Genomic DNA, 18,538 nt, shown 5'->3' on the forward strand with positions numbered 1-18,538 from the left:
TCACATTAAATAATATAGGTAACAAACTCAACTTTTGGATCTATTGATATTGATAATTATAACATATTATATACATAATATAATGTTATAACTAAGAGTTTTGTTGCTAATTACAATACATTGGATGGCATCTGAAACAAGTAATTATAAACTTGATTTAGAGAGAAAAGTTAATGTGCATTAGGGTTCTAAGCAAAGGTGATACGTTTTGGAATGTTTATTTATTTTTATCAAAATCACAAAACAATTTTACATTAAAGAACTTCACCTTCTTTAAATGCTGTTCTCTATTTTCGAATCTTTGGTTAAACATTTGAAACATTTTTGTCAAAAGGCATCAATCTTTGTTCTAGGGGTGTGTACATCACGCTGTGCTGTGATTTTAAAACAAAAAGAATAAGTGTGTCATTTTAAATGCAGATATCATTATATATAAAAGACCTTGTGCGCATTTGTCTTTCCCTCTCTCTCTCTCTCTCTCTCTCTCTCTCTCTCTCTCTCTCTTTCTCTCTGTCCGTAACATATTTTCCAAAGCTATAAATTCAGTATCTTCAGCGATACATGGAGAACTTAAAGATACAGACTTTTATTAAAAATAATTATGTGGGTGTATGAAATGTATCAACTAAATTTTATTTGAAGAAGGAAAAAAATCATTTTTTAATGTAAAAACACAACTTTAATTATTCAACCAGCGAACTGTTTATGTTTGTGACAAGAACGCTCTAGAGAACATATAAGTAACACAAAAACTATCACTGGCAAATAAAACGACATCACTAGATACAAATAGAAACAATCCTTATTGAACAATGTTACTAAAACGCTTGAACTACGGAAAGTACACAACACGAATGGCTTCAGTGATTGTAATATTAAAATATAATTACAAATTTAATGTCAAACATGTACACGATACTAATGAAGTCATCTTAAATAAGATTCGAGTCCCACGCCTTTCAATTCTAGAATATGATTTGATTTCGATCTATAGATCTACTTATCAATACGCATGCTATGAAATGCATACAATTTTCTCGGCTAAAAATGTAAAAAAAAATGTTTGAAACAAAAATACTATTAAATAGCCGGGTTTTAAAAGAAGTCACTTAACCCGTGTGTGCATTTAATATGCTTTTGTGTGGACTAATATTTTTCAAATTTGTTTTAATTTTTCTAATTGGTATTGGTAGCCTATGCTATTTTAAATGTGTAAGAGTCTTAACTATTTAGTAATTTCTTTGGTCAGTCACTAATATCGTCACTAATATCGTTCAATGTGCAGTAAAGCACATTGTGTTTTGAACAATAACTATTTCATAAAATATATTTCTCAAACATGTATAACATTTTTAAAGTATAGGCCATAAAACAAATGTTGAAAGAAATTACAGATGAGCTTAAGAATAGTTTACACAAATATTTCGAAAATGTAATTTTAATTTGACGTACCTTTAAATGTAATTTATCAATCCTGTTTGAGGCGTCGGCCATTATTTTGCTATTATCTGTGTAAACTTGCATCTCTGAAGTTATTTTCTGTAAATTGTTTTCATATTTTTTCATACTAGAGACATTTTCTCTAGTGTTTTCTTTGACTTGGATTCTTTTTCTTTTGAATTTTCAATTTCTTTGTTCAGCTCCTTTACTTTGTTATCTTGTTCACTCATTTGTTTTCTGAGGTTTTTAAAATTCTGCTTTTGTTTTTTTGCTGAGTTGTTCAATTCTTGTTGTCCAGTCGCTCTGTTCTGTTACCAAGGTTTCTCTCCATTGTTTCAGTCCTGACACGTCATATTCAGTCTTTTGTTTCGTTTCTTGAAGAGAAACTATAGCCTTCTCAACAAGTTTCACTCGATGTAACAAATCTGATTTGAATAAGATTGATTATATTTTATATGTATATTGAATACAAGGTTTAAACCCATTTCAGAAAGAAAATGAGAGATGCATCCACAGACTAGTAACAACATTTAAAAAAAATTAAACTAGTATATTCTAACAACTTTTTAAACGTAAATAGTTAATAACTGTTTAGGCGACATTAGTTACAACACCTATTAAACTTATATTTGTTCTTTAGTTTAAAAAACTCTCCTTCCAGTTTGAGATCCCTTGGTGTCAGATACACAAGGTGTCTTGTGTTGTACAACTGTCGTAGTACACTGCATGTTGTATTCTGTAAAAAAATGGTTGGTCTAACGATGGGTTATTTGAAACTTTTTAAAAGGTCTTTCATTGGTAAGAATCTATAATTTAATTTAGAATAAAAAGCTCTAAAACAAATATGTTTATATCAAGACTGAAAGTAACACTCAGTTTAAACTTTGATTTGATTTGCTACATGCTTAATCAATCTAAAATAACTATATTAACCAATATGTGTTTAAAAAAACTCTTGCTTTGTGTATGCTCAACATAAAATAAACACTATTCTCTAAAGTAATAGCTAAATGCCATGCCTAAATTTTCTGTTATATGTTACACAATTTATGTTTCAAAACTGAGATTAAAGAACTAAAACCAAAAGCTGAACATAGCATTTAGGCTGCCAAATCTAAAAGCAAGATACAAATGTTAAGTTTACCAGATATAATATCTAGATATTCTATCAATGTAGCATTCGCGGATGTTACCATGGCAACTACATCTTTAAATGCCATTTCAGTGTCCGACATTTTATCCTTCCAGTTCCTGGCTTTTAGTTTGATCTAATTAATTAGAGCAAATGGATTAGTAGATAAATAGTTTTCTAATCTTTATACATGTTTAGTTTATAAATGCTCGTTTTTAGCAAAGGCATAAACCATACAAGAAAATATTAATATTTTAAATACAGGTTTCACATAAGTTCGATTTAAAGTATATAAGTGCATTAAAAACATATAAATTAGACTCACCTGTATGACAAAATGACTTAAATTACTTTGTAGATGAACATGCATCTTCTCTAACTGTTCCAACAAAATGTTTAAAGATTCATGGGTGGGGTTGTACTCAGACATCTACATGTAAGTGATAGATAGGCTAAATAATTGTTCATTTGAAAGTAACATCTACATGTGTTTTATAAAGTGGCACCTCTACATTGCTAACCGATAAAGTGATCATAAATGCATGTGACTCTTAATAACATACAGTGGCGTAGTTAGTGTAGGGCGGGTGGGAAGACCGCCGACCTTAATGGGGCGTCAAATCGCGTAGAAAACATTGATAGCTGAGCTATTGAATAGTCTAAGTGTGGTTCAAAACAAAAAGTAGTGACTGGTAAAAAGCGCCACCAACCTTTTCAACTGGTGCTGCGGTGGGGGGAGGGGGGAGATTTTTCAACTAACATCAATAAATATAATTTAAGTGGGAGGGGGCACAAAATCGATAGTTCGCCCCGGGGCCGGCTTGTGTTGCTACACCCCTGATAGCATACGACTGCAGATGCAATACCCCAGTGAAATATTTAAACTGCGAGATACAAATGTTACGCTTAAACTTGTATTTTACGCCCTCTACATATGACATATTGAATTCAATTTCGCATTTCAACTTCACCCACGTTAGTTGCTATGTAAATAAATAAAACGACGTGTTTGTGATCTACAGTTATTTACATACCTTTAGAATACGTTGTTTTGATTTCTTGTTGTGGCTGATCTACACGTAGTTAAATCACCACTACAAGAGAGATAACTCTCATATTGACAACGCGTTTCGGGAAATCCCGCTATTATTTAAAGCAGGAAGTTCTGCAACTCTACAAAATTCTAGTCGTTTGATTCCTCACAACAAATAATAATCATTAAAAAAGTTTTTAAAAACCCACGTTTTCTGATTGAACTAAAAAGTAGAAAATAAACGCTATACATCACAATAATGCAAGCGATCACTCTACTATAAGCGATGAAAAACGTGGGGCGCCGAAGTAAAAGTTATATTACTATTGATTAGATAATACTATTGACTTTTATTAGGGAGCTTGTAGAGAGTCAACAGTATTAGAAACTGTAAGAAAATGACGGCGCCCCACGTTTTTGATCGCTTATAGTAGAGTGATCGCTTGCATTATTGTGATGTATAGCGTTTATTTTCTACTTTTTAGTTCAATCAGAAAACGTGGGTTTTTAAAAACTTTTTTAATGATTATTATTTTCTACTTTTTAGTCTTTGTCTGTTTGTTTGCATTAAAATCTTGCTATCGATTTTATCTTTTCACTTTTTTTGGGTAAACGAAGACAACTCGTAAAAAGACAACTCGTAAAAAGACAACTCGTAAAAAGACAACTCGTAAAAAACACGTTGTTTGAATACGTTACTGACTAGAACACATAGATTTGAACCCGTGTCGAGTGGGATAGCAATCGTGTGCCCAACCACTCGACCATATCGTCTCCCCCAAACTGTCCTACCTCCTGTAAGTTTAAACTCGGTTCAAGCTAAATTCTCTGCCCCTAAGCCTGTGGCGACATGTGATCGTTCGCTTCACTGCGCGCGAGGTACGCGTCGCTGGTTTTTTTTCTAATGGCTAGCAGAGGAGAATTATATATATAGATTATATAGCGGTCTAAAATGCTCAATAAAATGTTTCCATTGATCAATTTAGTAATAATAACAATTGAATATTCAATGGTCATCCAAAAGAAAGCTTCCCTAAAAATTTCAGCGCGCTAGCTAACTGGGAAGTGCCAGAAATTTCGATCGCAAGATTTGATTGGAAAGACAAACAAACAAACAAAGACACAGAGAAAGCAAGTTAAAGAAAACGTGGGAAAATAGCCCTACATAAGGTACTGCTAATCTTTAATCTATTTTCATCTATTTTTAAAACAGCATTTCCTTTTAATATAACCAAACAACCAAAAAATAATGAATTTCAAACAAAATCAAAAGCTCTTCTACTTCCTTAATTCGTACTTAGTTATGATATATAATTATATTGTTTTATTTATAAAGCTTGATAATATATAATTTCCTTAAAATATACTTATTAATAGAAAAGTATGTAGGTCGTTCTATAAAAAAAGTATTTTATTACTGTATATTTAGGCTTCACAGACAAATTGTAAAATAGTTCATCACAACGCTGGATAGATAATGAAAGTGAAATACGGAAATTCCCAAGTGTGTAATTTTAGCAAGCAGAAAATAACATAAGTGAAGCCAAGGAAAACTATCGCATTTTTCTGATATGTATTACATTATTAACTACATTAGTTAACAGATCTAAAAAAGAAATATAACAATATTTATTTAAAGTAGTTTTCATTTAATTGTGGATTGCCGATTAAAGTTTAATAATATAGGACAAAAACTTAGTCTTGGTAGATTTATAACTCATTTATTAGATTGTATTTCATTGTTATAATTAACTCTTTATTTACTGAGTTAATTTCTGGATGAATTTTTTTTTCTTAAACAATGAATTATTATATTACTTTTGGTAAACTAAAATTATACTTGACTCAAGGAAGATTATAGATATATAAATGATTATAAAGATTCGCCTTAAATTAAAATAATTTAAGAGCTTGACTTATTTATGGTACCGTCAGTAGATAAAGGGTGGCACTTGAAATTTTTATTGGGGGGGGGGGGGGGGGGGGGGGGGAGGCGGGCAAACTAAAATTTTCAGGAAGGGGGGGGGGGGGAGGGCGGACACTGTTAAAAGTATATATTTTCGATATTTCGTTATGGGGGCGGTAGACTATCTTCGAGGGGGGGGGGTACATTGAAGAAACACTTCTTCTTCTTCGCTCTTAATTTTCAGTGTTGGCAAGGATCGAGCCTTATCTGCCAGAAGAAACACTGCTTTAGATTTGCTTAGTTATGATGACAGAGTTAACATATTTTTTTTTAATTTAGCGTTATTAACATTTAGATGCCTTCAAGAATTCAGGTCAAGCTTGTTACGGAGCGCAAGAAATATTTGGAAGAACAGATAAACGTTCTGGAACCTGTTTTGGGAAATATGAAAAATGTAAGTCATTACAAACTAAAAAGTTTTCGTAATACTTAAAATTTAAACATCATTTTATTCACGATAAAGTAGGTTTAGCGTTTTTTGAACACTTGTTTAGGAAAGTATCAATCCAACACGTGACCAATTGACAATATTGTTGTTGTTTACTTTCACCAGGTTGTTACAAAAAGTAAGGCGTGGCTAAAAGAAAAAACTGACCAATCATCTGTCAGCTACATCGAGCTATCACAAGAACTGGACACAGCAGCCACGGCCTTGTTGGATGTGACGTCACATATTTTAGGTCAATACTTTAATAGTTTTTATAATTTAAAATCGCAAAGCCTACTGTCATGTGTCATGTGTGTTCAGTAATGAAGTGTTTCTACTGAGAAAAATGCAACGAAATTCTTTTACAGTTTAGTTAACAGGCATTACAAGTACTAAGTTAAAGAGATATAATTTTACTGTCTAACAAACCACTTTCCTCTTTTCTATGAAATCGACGTCACATTAGTGAATATTGTAAATCAATATATCAACAAAAAAAAAGATTTTTACAAGCACATCGTGTAACCTTATTCGCCCTAAAACAACGTTGAAGAGCCTTAATTGTCTATAGAACATTAAGGTTTTTTTAAATTAATTTTTATTATAAATTCGATAATTATTCTTGTAAAAGTTAATTTTAAAACAATATATAGATTTCGGTTATTTTGGAATTATTTGTATTTGTATACATTTGGATCATATTCAAAGTTCTTTTTTATCAGAGCATTACATGGTTTACGTTATAGTTTAACTAGCTAACATAGCAACATTTTTTGTGTGTACTTTAAAATCCTGTGACTTCAACTGCAATTAAAATAAAATTCTAAACCCCAATACACCAGATGAGGACAACATGGATGTCAACAAACCAACGCCATCTTTACCACAGTCTGACACACAGACAACAGCAACATTTCAAATAGTAGAATCACCAAGACAACTCAAAACACAAGACAAACATACAGCGGGTATGCCTTAGTTTTGTTTAGTATAACTAGCTAAGGAGCTGAATCATAAGCCGTTTACAATGTTAAAGCTTGTACGGTTTGATACTGTTTAATTAAAAAAAAAGAAAATTAATTTTGGAGTCTTTTCTTTTTTTTAAGATCCTATTTTTCAACATTCATTCCTTTAAAATTACAAACTTATATTTGCGACTTTTCTCAGTTGAAGAACATCCTGACCTAGAGCGTAGACTCGCCTATATTGAAACAACACTATCTTCACTACAGGACACACAACACAAGTCTACAGATGACATATCAGAAATAAAACAATGGAGAGACTACTTTGTAACAGAACAGAGTGACGTGGGGGTAAACATTGAACAACTGACTAAAAAACAAAAGCAGAATTTTAAAAACCTCAGAAAACAAATGAGTGAACAAGATAACAAAGTAAAGGAGCTGAACAAAGAAATTGAAAGTTTGAAAGAAAAAGAAACCAAGTCAAACAAAACACTAGAGGAACTGTCTCTAGATCTGAAAGAATATGAAAACAAAGTGCGCGAAATAAACAAAGAGATGCAAGATATAAGAGACAGTATGAAAGAAGGAATTAAAAGCAATTCTGATTTGATTGTTTCTTTACAAGATGAAAATAATAAAATCTTTGTCAAAACATCAACCCAATTTGAAAAGTTACAATCAAAGGTAAATTTTAAAATTGCTGTATTTTTTGTACACAGTTCTATTCTTACTTGCAATTCAATTTACTTCAAATTGTTAAAAGGGGCAGTTGACTTATTTAAACTATAATCATAACTTTTATATAAATGCTAATTGTATGTGAGTTTTAATATACAATAAAAATAGTTAAATATATAAATCTTCAATTAAGCACAATGTAATGTATAAACTCCTACAACAAAGATTGATGCCCATTGACAAACTGATTCAAATCTTTAACCAGAACTTTGAAACTAGGGAAGAAAAATTAAATAAGGTATGTTTGTAATACTGTATAAAAATCATTTGCAACATTGATAAATCCTAAATTACTCCAGTAATGACCATAATTTTTGGGAATTTACTAATAAATAGTTTATTAATTAAATAAGAATATACAATAAATCATTTCCTTTTCTTATAAGTTACCATTATCTATTGAAGCTAGTGAGTCAGTAGATATGTGATTGTTTCATTTATTCCCTTACACTTTATTTTAATTTAGCTGGGTGAACATGAAAATACTATTTCAAAGTTGTCTAACGATTTTCATCTCATAGGTAAGTTTGCTTTGTAAAAAAAAGTTTTTAAAACTTATTTATATAACAATAGTGATTTTATGACAAGTTTATCTAATGATTTCCTCGTTTAAATGTAGGAATAGTAAAAGATATCAAATAATTCTCAATGATAACCAATACGTTTGTTTACCGCCCACTCTCACGCTCTCTCTAAATCTCTTACTCTCTGCATTTCTATTACACGGACGTACAGCGGTCTACCCTAGTACAGTAAGACATATACAGAGCTGCAGTTTAAATTTAACTAATTTCAATTAACGTCACGTCATCCCCTTATGTTTCTTATATTAAGAAGTTTTCACATACGAGCCAGATCTGAAATATAAAAGGAAAGTAATAACCTGAAAACATTTATAACTATACATTTTTAACATCTTAGTATCTAATTAATTTGCTGTAAACTGAAATGAACATTACAAAATGCTGACTGTGCAGATCTTGTGATCGGTCTATATTAAGTAGGTCTACAACATAATAACTTTTGTTCGTGTATTTTTGTTTCGATAGATACATATACAATTAAACTATAATGTGAACACATACGGACTGTATGATTATAATGGGAGTCGGACGATTTCCCGAAAGACACTTGCCCAAATGCGACAATGCCCAAAAGCCATTTGCCCGATAGCTGTTCGCCAGAAAAATGTGAACATTACTGATTACTAAAAGTCATTTTTAATCAATTTAAATTTGAAATGTTGATAATTAAATAAATGTCTAACCAAATTGCAAGGGAACAAAATACTATTTAATATCTGCAAGCAGGCATTATGACTTAATTAGTATTTGCTATATTATAGAAAGTGTAGGGCCTACATCTGTTGCTATCTATTTTGTGTTATCAAAATGTCAAACTTGAATTGATTAAGAATGTCTATTTGATATTAACAAATGCCCATTCGGATATTTGTCGCATTCGTGAAAGTGTCCGTTCGGGAAATCGGCCTTGGGGCAAACGGCATTTGTCGTAGACCCGGTTTTAGCATATCGTATATAACATGTGTTGTACGTTTTGTGAGGTTTTAATTGACCTACTAAACTGGTAGTGTCAATACGTAGGAAACGATAACCTAACACCACACAAACTAAGGACCGTACTAATTTAGTGATGCAGTGTTTCAATGTATGGTCTTTCACAAAGTTATGTAAACATTATAGATTATTATACATAGTTTATTTTTTGAAAAATAATTGTTTGATTTGGGTTTGTCAATTTTACTTACATTATAAACTGCATACAAAACACATATAATGAGATGCTAACATAAGCTAATGAAACGACAATTTACAAATATTATGGATCAAATAGTCAGAGCATTCGTGAAATTGAACATGTACATCAAACGCATGTTTTCTAATCAACAGAGTCACGTGTATGTAACAGATATTATGCTTGTCATGTGGATCTTGCTCATTTCACAACTGCCAGTGTTGGATCAATTATTTCAACATTTGATGAAGTACGTGAATATAACGGTCAACACTTTAATCAAACAACAGGAAAATTTGTATCACCACATGATGGTTTATATCTCGTCTGTGTAGCTCTAAATGAATGGGACGATGAACTGATTAGAGTCGCTGTGGTGGCTGGAGACGTGTGGCGTAAGACTATAGAAGTGAAATGTGCCGACACTAGCGCTGCTGGGTCAGTGGTTGTTGACATGAAGAAAGGGGAAGAACTTTACTTGAAAGTGTTTCGCGCAGGTCAAGACGCAACTTTATCCTTTTACAGTAGTTTTACTATCGTTAGTTTATAGAGGTACAACACAAAACATGGTGGATGCTAAATTCTCAAAAAATAACATATGTAACCAACATGTTAAACACACTCTAACAACTTACTATGTCTGTAAAATACTTGTCTACAAACACTTGAATGAGTGTGGAAGCGGTATCTTTATAACTAAGCAGCGTCCTCTTCTAGCATTACAAAAAAAGGGAAATAAAACTGGTTACTGGCTTGTCTAGTAGTCTGGATTCTTTTATTACAACTAATATACATCCATTAAATAAAAAGATAATATATACTTAATCTATTTTTTTATACAAAATATTTCACGAAACAGCCCCCTCTTACTTATCAGACGTATATTCTTTAAAAAAAATCGCCGTCTTAATTTACCGATCCCATATACAACTTTTTTTCCAAAATCACAACTTCGCCTACTCTGGTTCTATTTTGTGGAACAATTTTCCTAATAAAATAAACTATCTAGATCTGAAAATATATTCAAAGCTAAACTAAAACAACAATTATTTAATGACCTCTCTAACTGACTCAGTGCAACATTTCTCATTCATCTATTATATTCTTATTTTATCTCATTTTTTATTATAACTATGTTATTTCTTCATTCCACATTATTAATGATATGTTACTGCTATGTCGTTACTATGCAATTGCTTTTTTAAATTGCTGTTATTAATTTGTAGTTTTATTTGTTTATTTTAAAACGTGCCTACTATTGTTAACGTAATTGAATAAATAAATAGATAAATAAAAGCCAGCACCATCTTCCCGGTATGTAAGAGTTAGGTGTATGGTCAAAATCATTTAAATTAATTTACACATATACATTTGATGTTTTAAACATAAACGTATTTTTGTTGTTGAAGATGTAATTAAGATCTAGAACTTTGAGGCAAATCAAAATAACTATATAAAAATGCTTGAATTGGTTTACTAGGCTAAATCAATATTTACTTTACGTATTAAATCACTAATCCAAATTTTGAGTTTGCAAAGAAAATTGAAATTTATTTTGACTGCAACTGTTATCTATATATATAATTCTCCTCTTCGAGCCGTTAGAAAACAAGCTGCAAACGCTCTCCCTACCTCCCCACCCCTACATGGTTTTAGTGAGCTGTGTTTAGAAAACAAGCTGCAAACGCTCTCCCTACCTCCCCACCCCTACATGGTTTTAGTGAGCTGTGTTTAGAAAACAAGCTGCAAACGCTCTCCCTACCTCCCCACCCCTACATGGTTTTAGTGAGCTGTGTTCACTCTAAATGTTTACAAGCAGAGCCAACGATTTTAAACGTAGGGGGGGGGGGGGGGAGGAGGGGTGGAGGGAAGGAAGGGGGGGGGGGGTTATGGTCCTTAACGAGCTACTTATAGTGTTTTAAAGAAATATTTTCAGTGTCAGCGTTGGTACTGTCGAATTCACAAATTATGAATTATTGAAAATTAGAAACAACTAAATAGCGGCGTATGTTATGTCGCGGGCCGGCTCGTTGTGATTATTGCATTCGTTCTATTAAAAATTAGATTACATATTTTCTATATTGAAAACCTATTTTTTTCTTTTATTCAGTATCATTGAATCAGTAACTTTACACACTATATATAACTATCTTTATCTGTCAACCCTCCCCCCCCCACCTCTCTCTCTCTCCTCTCCTCTCTCTCTCTCTCCAGCCGATCAAACACTATTTTCTATGAAAGACTCAATGAAATTATCAATGACAGAGTCAATTATAACTACCGCTCTCCTGTATTTTTCTCTCGAGAAACTCAATGATAAAGCGTTAGTAGTTAAAAAGAGAGAGAGAGAGTTTATCAAAACGAAAATAATTCAACTCGTTTAATTAATAAAGCGTTAAACGTAATTATTAATTCTTAATTTCTCAGCGATTGATACAATTGTTTAGGGACAGTTAAACTATGTTTTTTATATATAGATCCTCGATCTTCATTTATAATGTATTAATTAAAATAAGATTTTTTAAAAATAATTAAAACAGGTCTTTGTACTATATTATTAAAAAAAAAACAACTAATGAATATAATAAATAATTTTGACTATTTCTCTTTCTAAACCTATCGAATATCTGTTTTTTTTTAATTCAAGGTAATCTTTTATAGAACCTACATGATTAACTTTTCTTCTAATAATAAAAAAAAACTCTAAATAAAAACTATTATTCCTACAAATATTAGAGTAGTCTCCCTTGACAGTTTCTATTCGAATGTATTTTGTGTTAATTTTCGTTATGAAATACAGTTGACTTTTTTAATTAATTATATAAGAAAACAATCTATCTCAGTATATATTTATTTTAAAAAATATGACAGTAATTAGAATAGGTGTTTCTGGTTAAATAGCAATTATTCTCATTCTAAATCTTTGGCTATCGAGTTTCATGGGTTTTTAAATTTAAGATTATATACACATTGGCTTGACGAAAATGATTATATACACTTAAATACATACTAAAATTTACTTTTGTTAATAAACCTACACTATTTTATACACACATACAAAAAAGAATATTTTAGCGGCAGTTACAACGTCAAAAAAAAAAGGAAACTCCTTTATACTGAATAGTTCTACTTAACAACAAAAATGTAAAAATACATAGTCCTAGAGCACACTAACACATACATATATACATACGAAGATATGTGTGGGTGTAAGTAGGATGTGAGGTGGGTAGACAGGCGGGGTGGAAGGAAATCAGTTTTGCAGGAATAACGGTAGGTAGGAAAGTAGGTAGGCAGGCAGCAGCGCAGGCAGGTTAGTAGATAGGTAGGTACGTAGGCAGTGAGTTAGGTATATAGGTAGGTGGGCCTAGGTAGGAAGGCGCCTCACTCGGTATAGTGAGCGATTATAGTAGCCCATCATTTTCATAGCGTTTCGCAATTATTAAAACGAACAAATGTACCATAGTACTCACGGGAAAACCCGGGGAGCTAAATAGAACCCTGCCGGGGCGCCACCAAATCGAATTTTTGTTTCGCAGAAACCACCACACAGGTATTAGCATTAGCTTCTCAAATTTGAATGACAAACGAATGAAATCTGTGAGTGAGCCTTGAGTGTACGTTAATCAACCTCTGTAATAGTGAGGTAGAACACACATTGGCGACCGCCCATGTGTTAGAGACGCGTCCCTTGGTGCTCCAGGGAGCCACTGGTTATACTTCCGCAGGGGCGCCCCTAATTCGGTTTAATTATAAAAGGTCGTGTGCCACCGTGTCCCTATTGTATGGTGCTCTTTAAAGAGGCACTCTCGGTAGAGCCCGGGGCGCTCGCTGTCGCCAACTGCAAGGGCGCCGGCGGGCGCTCATTATTCTACTTAGTGAACATTTATAGTAACCCATCTAAACCGTAGTGTCGCCCGAGGTGGGTCTTGGCCGCTCTGGGCCATTCAACCGCCGAGGAGCTGGCGGTTGAACCTGGTGTAGTTTTATCATTGAATCTCAGAGGCGTAGCACCATTCCTGGCGCATGGGGACAAACTTTCAATTTGGCGTCGCCCCCCCCCCCCCCCTACCCGTATTTTTTAATATTTATAATGCAAAACTGTAGCTAGAATGAGCTTTAAAATTTTTCCCACCCATTTTGGCGCCCCCTAGGGTTGGCGCCCGGGGACATATGTACCCCCTGGCCCCCCTCGCTACGCCTCTGCTGAATCTAGTATTACCTATGACCGCAATTGATGAGATAGCCCCTCTGGATTCTGGGCTCATAATCGCATAATGAGAAAAATCGAACCCTCCCAGGGAATTGTTTTCTTTCTCGAAACCCTTTTCACCAAATCCCCAAAATTTTATGACTCTCGTACGAACAGTGTCAAATTGCATCTGGCTTTTATTTTTATGGAGAAAAATTGCATTGCTTCCTGTCAGAGACCCCAGATCGAATGGGGCGCCAAAAGGGGTAGACAATTTTTAAAAAATCCTCATTCTTCAGTAAAATTTAAGAAAACAGATTTATACATGACTAATATCCTCAATTATTTTATATAAGGGAGTGTATGTAGGGATGGGCGCCTTTTTGCCCGATATCTGTCCGATATTAGACACATTTGTAAATATCTGTCACAATATGGGCATAGAGATGATATAACGATAGCTTATCTTTGCGGACGACGCTAAACTTTGGCATCGACACCACGGCCTACAAGTTCAAATTTGGTCCTTCAGAAATGTTTGAAGTCTCTAGATTAAAACTACTTTTCTCTTTTATGTGCCTAATGACCACATCACATGTATTTGTTCTGAAAGTCTAAAAACAGAGACACAAATATATCGTCTAGACTTGTGAGGTCTACAGATTAGGTATTTTGGCAGTTATCTAAGCCCTTGCCTGTTCTGACTCAAAGCCTTATTCTTTCTCTATCGACGCCTTGCGTAACATGGGATTGGGCTTTTAAGGCGGCATAAAGCTTTATGTTGTTCCTTTTTGAGTACACTAGATTAAAAACTAACGTTTTCAGATGCCTAAAGATGTTTAACCACTAATTAATCAGAATAATGGGTCAAGATTTCAATTCTGGGTTTCGGGACACGTTAGTTGCCGGGGTTGAGCTAATGTCGATAGCATAAGGACTGTAAATTGATGCGGGCGTTTTATTTGTTGCCCATCGTAATAATTGAATGGTTGATGGGGCTTCTTCAAGGGTTTGATTTGCCGTAATGTTAATGATATCATGCATGTGAGGCTTTTGTAAGAAGAAAATGCGTTAAAACCCTTTTTAGTTATGCTTTTTTTAAATAGGCCTATATTTTACGACAACATAATCGTAATGAACAATAAAATGAATTTAAACAACTTTAGAATACACCTGTTTCGGCTAACATGAATATTATTCTTCAAACTAGTAATGTTAAACGTGTCTTTTTCGCATTTTCGACTTATAAGCATTACAATAAATTCCGATAACGTCCATATGCATACACGCAATGGCGTAGGCGAGGAGGGGTTTAATAGTGATTTAATAATGATACTTTCTTAACCCTCTACTGGACATCATGTTTGGTACCTTGCCCCCGGCAACTGGGTGGATTTGGATTACACCCAAGTTTTACTTTATAGTAAATGGCTTCAGTTTTAATTATTGGAGTTGGTTGCAACATTGACACAGTTGAAGGTATTCAGAACAAGGTGGCCAGGAGAAATCACATTAATTAGTATAAAATTTACCATTACTAACAATAGGCCCTACTTAATTGTTTAATGTTGCTGGATATTAAACCTAGTAGGTATTTATGTTTATTAATTTGTACAGAAACAAAAAAAGGATTCCCAAACAAAGTTTTATTTTTCAGAAATAAAGAAAAAGATACAAATCAATAAAGAACAGTTTTCAAAAAAAATTGTATATAGATGTAAGTAATTATTATAAAATAGGAATATAGTATTGCATAGATAAAAATAAAATACTTGACACAAACAATATGGGGAATATTTTTTATCAGAGAAGAGAAAAATATATGATGTAGTTTGAAAATAATAATCTACAGAAAGCAGCTTTTGCAGATTAAAATGAAAATTCACATGCCTATATAATTTTTTGAGTAAATGAAGCAAGGCACAAAACACTAGGCTAAATAATATGCATAGGACAGGCATTGAAAACTACAAATTGCATATAGTGAAGGTTACCCTACTTTTATTGGCTATTTCCACCACAGTAAAGATTTATGGCTTTCTTACCTGCTTGTAATATTGTTAAGGAAAAAGTGAAGTATTGTTAACTTTTTATGGCAGGCCAACTACGGGCTGTGTTCTGGGAACATGTCATCTGTAAGGGGCATTGTTCTCGGCACATGTTGTCATTTTGTGTGTTCTCGGCACATGTTGCCATTTTGTGTGTTCTCGGCACATGTTGCCATTTTGTGTGTTCTGGGAACATAATGACATTTTGTGTGTTCTGGGATCATGTTGCCATTTTGTGAGTTCATGGAACATGTTGACATTATTTGGCTGTGTTCTGGGAACATGTTGCCATTTTGTGTGTTCTGGGAACATGTTGCCATTTTGTGTGTTCTGGGAACATGTTGACATTATGTGGCTGTGTTCTGGGAACATGTTGACATTATGTGGCTGTGTTCTGGGAACATGTTGACATTATGTGGCTGTGTTCTGGGAACATGTTGACATTATGTGGCTGTGTTCTGGGAACATGTTGACATTATGTGGCCGTGTTCTGGGAACATGTTGACATTATGTGGCTGTGTTCTGGGAACATGTTGACATTATGTGGCTGTGTTCTGGGAACATGTTGACATTATGTGGCTGTGTTCTGGGAACATGTTTGTTTCATTTTTAAATATTATAATAAAACATTTTTAGAAATTCTATATTAGGAATTGTGTATATATATAAATTTATATATTTAATAAGACAATTGGATGAATTATAATAAACAGCAAAAATGATTCAAATAAGTTTAGAAGTATTTGGCTTGTTGTCCCAACAGTGAACTGTATTCCGAGCTTGTTTCCCTAGTGATAATCCATGTTTTTGTGCCACCCTTCCAATCAAGTATCCAGCTTTTTCTTGGCCTGTATCAAAATGCTGGTCATAGACTTGCTTGACTTGTGTATCACAAAATGATTTTGAATGTTTTTCTGTAAATGAAATAAAGGCAAAATATTTTGATACTTTCTTTTGTGGAACTAGCAAGAGAAATAAATTACAAATTTATATTACTATCTCTAATATTTCTTTACTATGACTAATTACTTTGAAAAGATAAAGCACTGAACATGATGAATAACAAGAAACAAACATTATCAGAAAAGATTATAGATTTAAAATTGTGTTCATTCATATTGAAGATTAATGAAGTAGACTATCAATATTTACCCTCTTGATGGCTGATACTTTGATTTGATGTCATTACTTTAAGCTGACACATCAGTCTCTGTGTGGTAAAATATGAAATAATATGCTTCAATAAAACTGTTTCAGTATATTAATTACATTAGATAAGTACATAGTTTTGAGCTCTGTAACAATATGTGTTTTAATTATCATTCAAATATAATACCCTCTATGTTGTACAACTCACTGATTTATTAGAATTTAAGAAAAGACAATAATTAATACAATATTTTGGATTAAAATCCATTATATTTATTATAACATATAATGCTATCTCTTGCTATAAAAATAACTTTAAAAAATGGGTTATGCCTATAGTACAGTTACCTGAGGATGAAACTAGGCACAGTGATTAGGCACAGTGAGACTGATTAATATCTATTGTAATTAAACATCAGTTGTAGTTATGAAATCTGGATGGCCAAACACACACTCATAGTCCTGAAAAGCAATTTACACATAGATTAGCAAGAATATCTCACTAATTATTAAATTAAAGCTAACCCCTATTTAGTGCAATCCATCAAAGTAGTTGCATTTTTGTTAAGCTGTAGACACAATACAAAGTAATGTTTGTTCTGTGATTTACATACTTTTATAAAATAGCAATCAAATTACATATATATATATATATATATATATATATATATATATATATATATATATATATATATATATATATATTCAGTGTAAATTTGTAAATTTTAGTTATGTCTTGTTATTAAATTTATTTACTCGACTGATCTAAACTCACTTTATTTAAACATAATATAGTGGATAAGTATAGTGATTTTATTATTCAGCAATAAAAAGCAGGCCTTAAATGTTTTAAATAGTAACGTTTGCGAATGAACACATTAAACTCTATGTATTTCAATTTCTATGTCTTTCCCAACTTGATGCATATTACTAACCAAGCACTAAACTATAGTCCTAAATAATCTTGACTATAATTACTATTTATCGGACAACCTGAATCTTTGCGATACCATGTTATAATATATTATTTTAAAAAGAGCTTACCACTAATTACTAAAATCAATTGTTTTAAGTATTAACTGAGTCGAATACTATCTGCTGCTATTGTCATCACCAGAAATCCAGTATGCTGGCAAGGTTTAGTCTCTAAGTTCCCTACAACCTCTTTCCTCTCAAGCGCGGAAAACACTGAAATCATTAATCATTATTTCATTATGCCTAATAGTTTAAAGGTAGTGTTAAAGTAGTACAAAATAGGACGAGTCTTAGTTACTGTAACTATGGGTCTAATGAATATTATTATTGTGTATGCTTACATGCTTTAAGTTTTATGCACAATATTGGTATATAATATATAGTCTATAGTCTATAGTATATAGCCTAAACTATAGAGTATAAATAGGCCTATAAGCCTAAATATAACAGCAGCTTGAATAATGCTCATTAGCATGCATTCACTATAAACTATAAAGATAAACAAATATTTCAATTCAATTTAATTCTAACTAATAATAGTAAATAGTAAATAGGCCTTTTTCTTGTGGTAACAAATTTAAAGTATAGGGCAGTATAGTTGTAGTATAGGCATAGAAGATTCTATATTTAAGTATGTGGGCTTTTCATTCCAATGCACCACAATAGATACCACACATGATCAAGCTTGACTTCTGATCTAAAGATTTAATAATTG

General features: G+C 32.6%; 1 protein-coding gene and 1 long non-coding RNA gene across 2 annotated transcripts in view; one reads left to right on the forward strand and one right to left on the reverse strand.

The window, feature by feature from the left end:
- LOC131947428 (putative leucine-rich repeat-containing protein DDB_G0290503) overlaps nt 1–11,586 on the forward strand; it is a 30,534-nt gene extending 18,948 nt beyond the window's left edge. The window contains exons 8-9 of the mRNA XM_059308642.1: nt 9,615–9,983; nt 11,570–11,586. Coding sequence (XP_059164625.1) covers nt 9,615–9,983; nt 11,570–11,586 — 386 coding nt within the window. The remainder of the gene's footprint in view (nt 1–9,614; nt 9,984–11,569) is intronic.
- Nucleotides 2,399–3,730, reverse strand: LOC131947377 (uncharacterized). The gene is made up of 3 exons (XR_009387876.1): nt 3,607–3,730; nt 2,898–3,002; nt 2,399–2,708 (listed from the first exon to the last, which is right to left on the reverse strand). It is a non-coding gene; the product is annotated as an uncharacterized LOC131947377 (long non-coding RNA).
- Nucleotides 11,587–18,538: the final 6,952 nt, after the last annotated feature.

The sequence above is a fragment of the Physella acuta genome, unplaced genomic scaffold, assembly GCF_028476545.2.
Source record: "Physella acuta isolate Inbredline_101_S28 unplaced genomic scaffold, ASM2847654v3 ptg000592l, whole genome shotgun sequence".
Classification (NCBI taxonomy): domain Eukaryota; kingdom Metazoa; phylum Mollusca; class Gastropoda; family Physidae; genus Physella; species Physella acuta.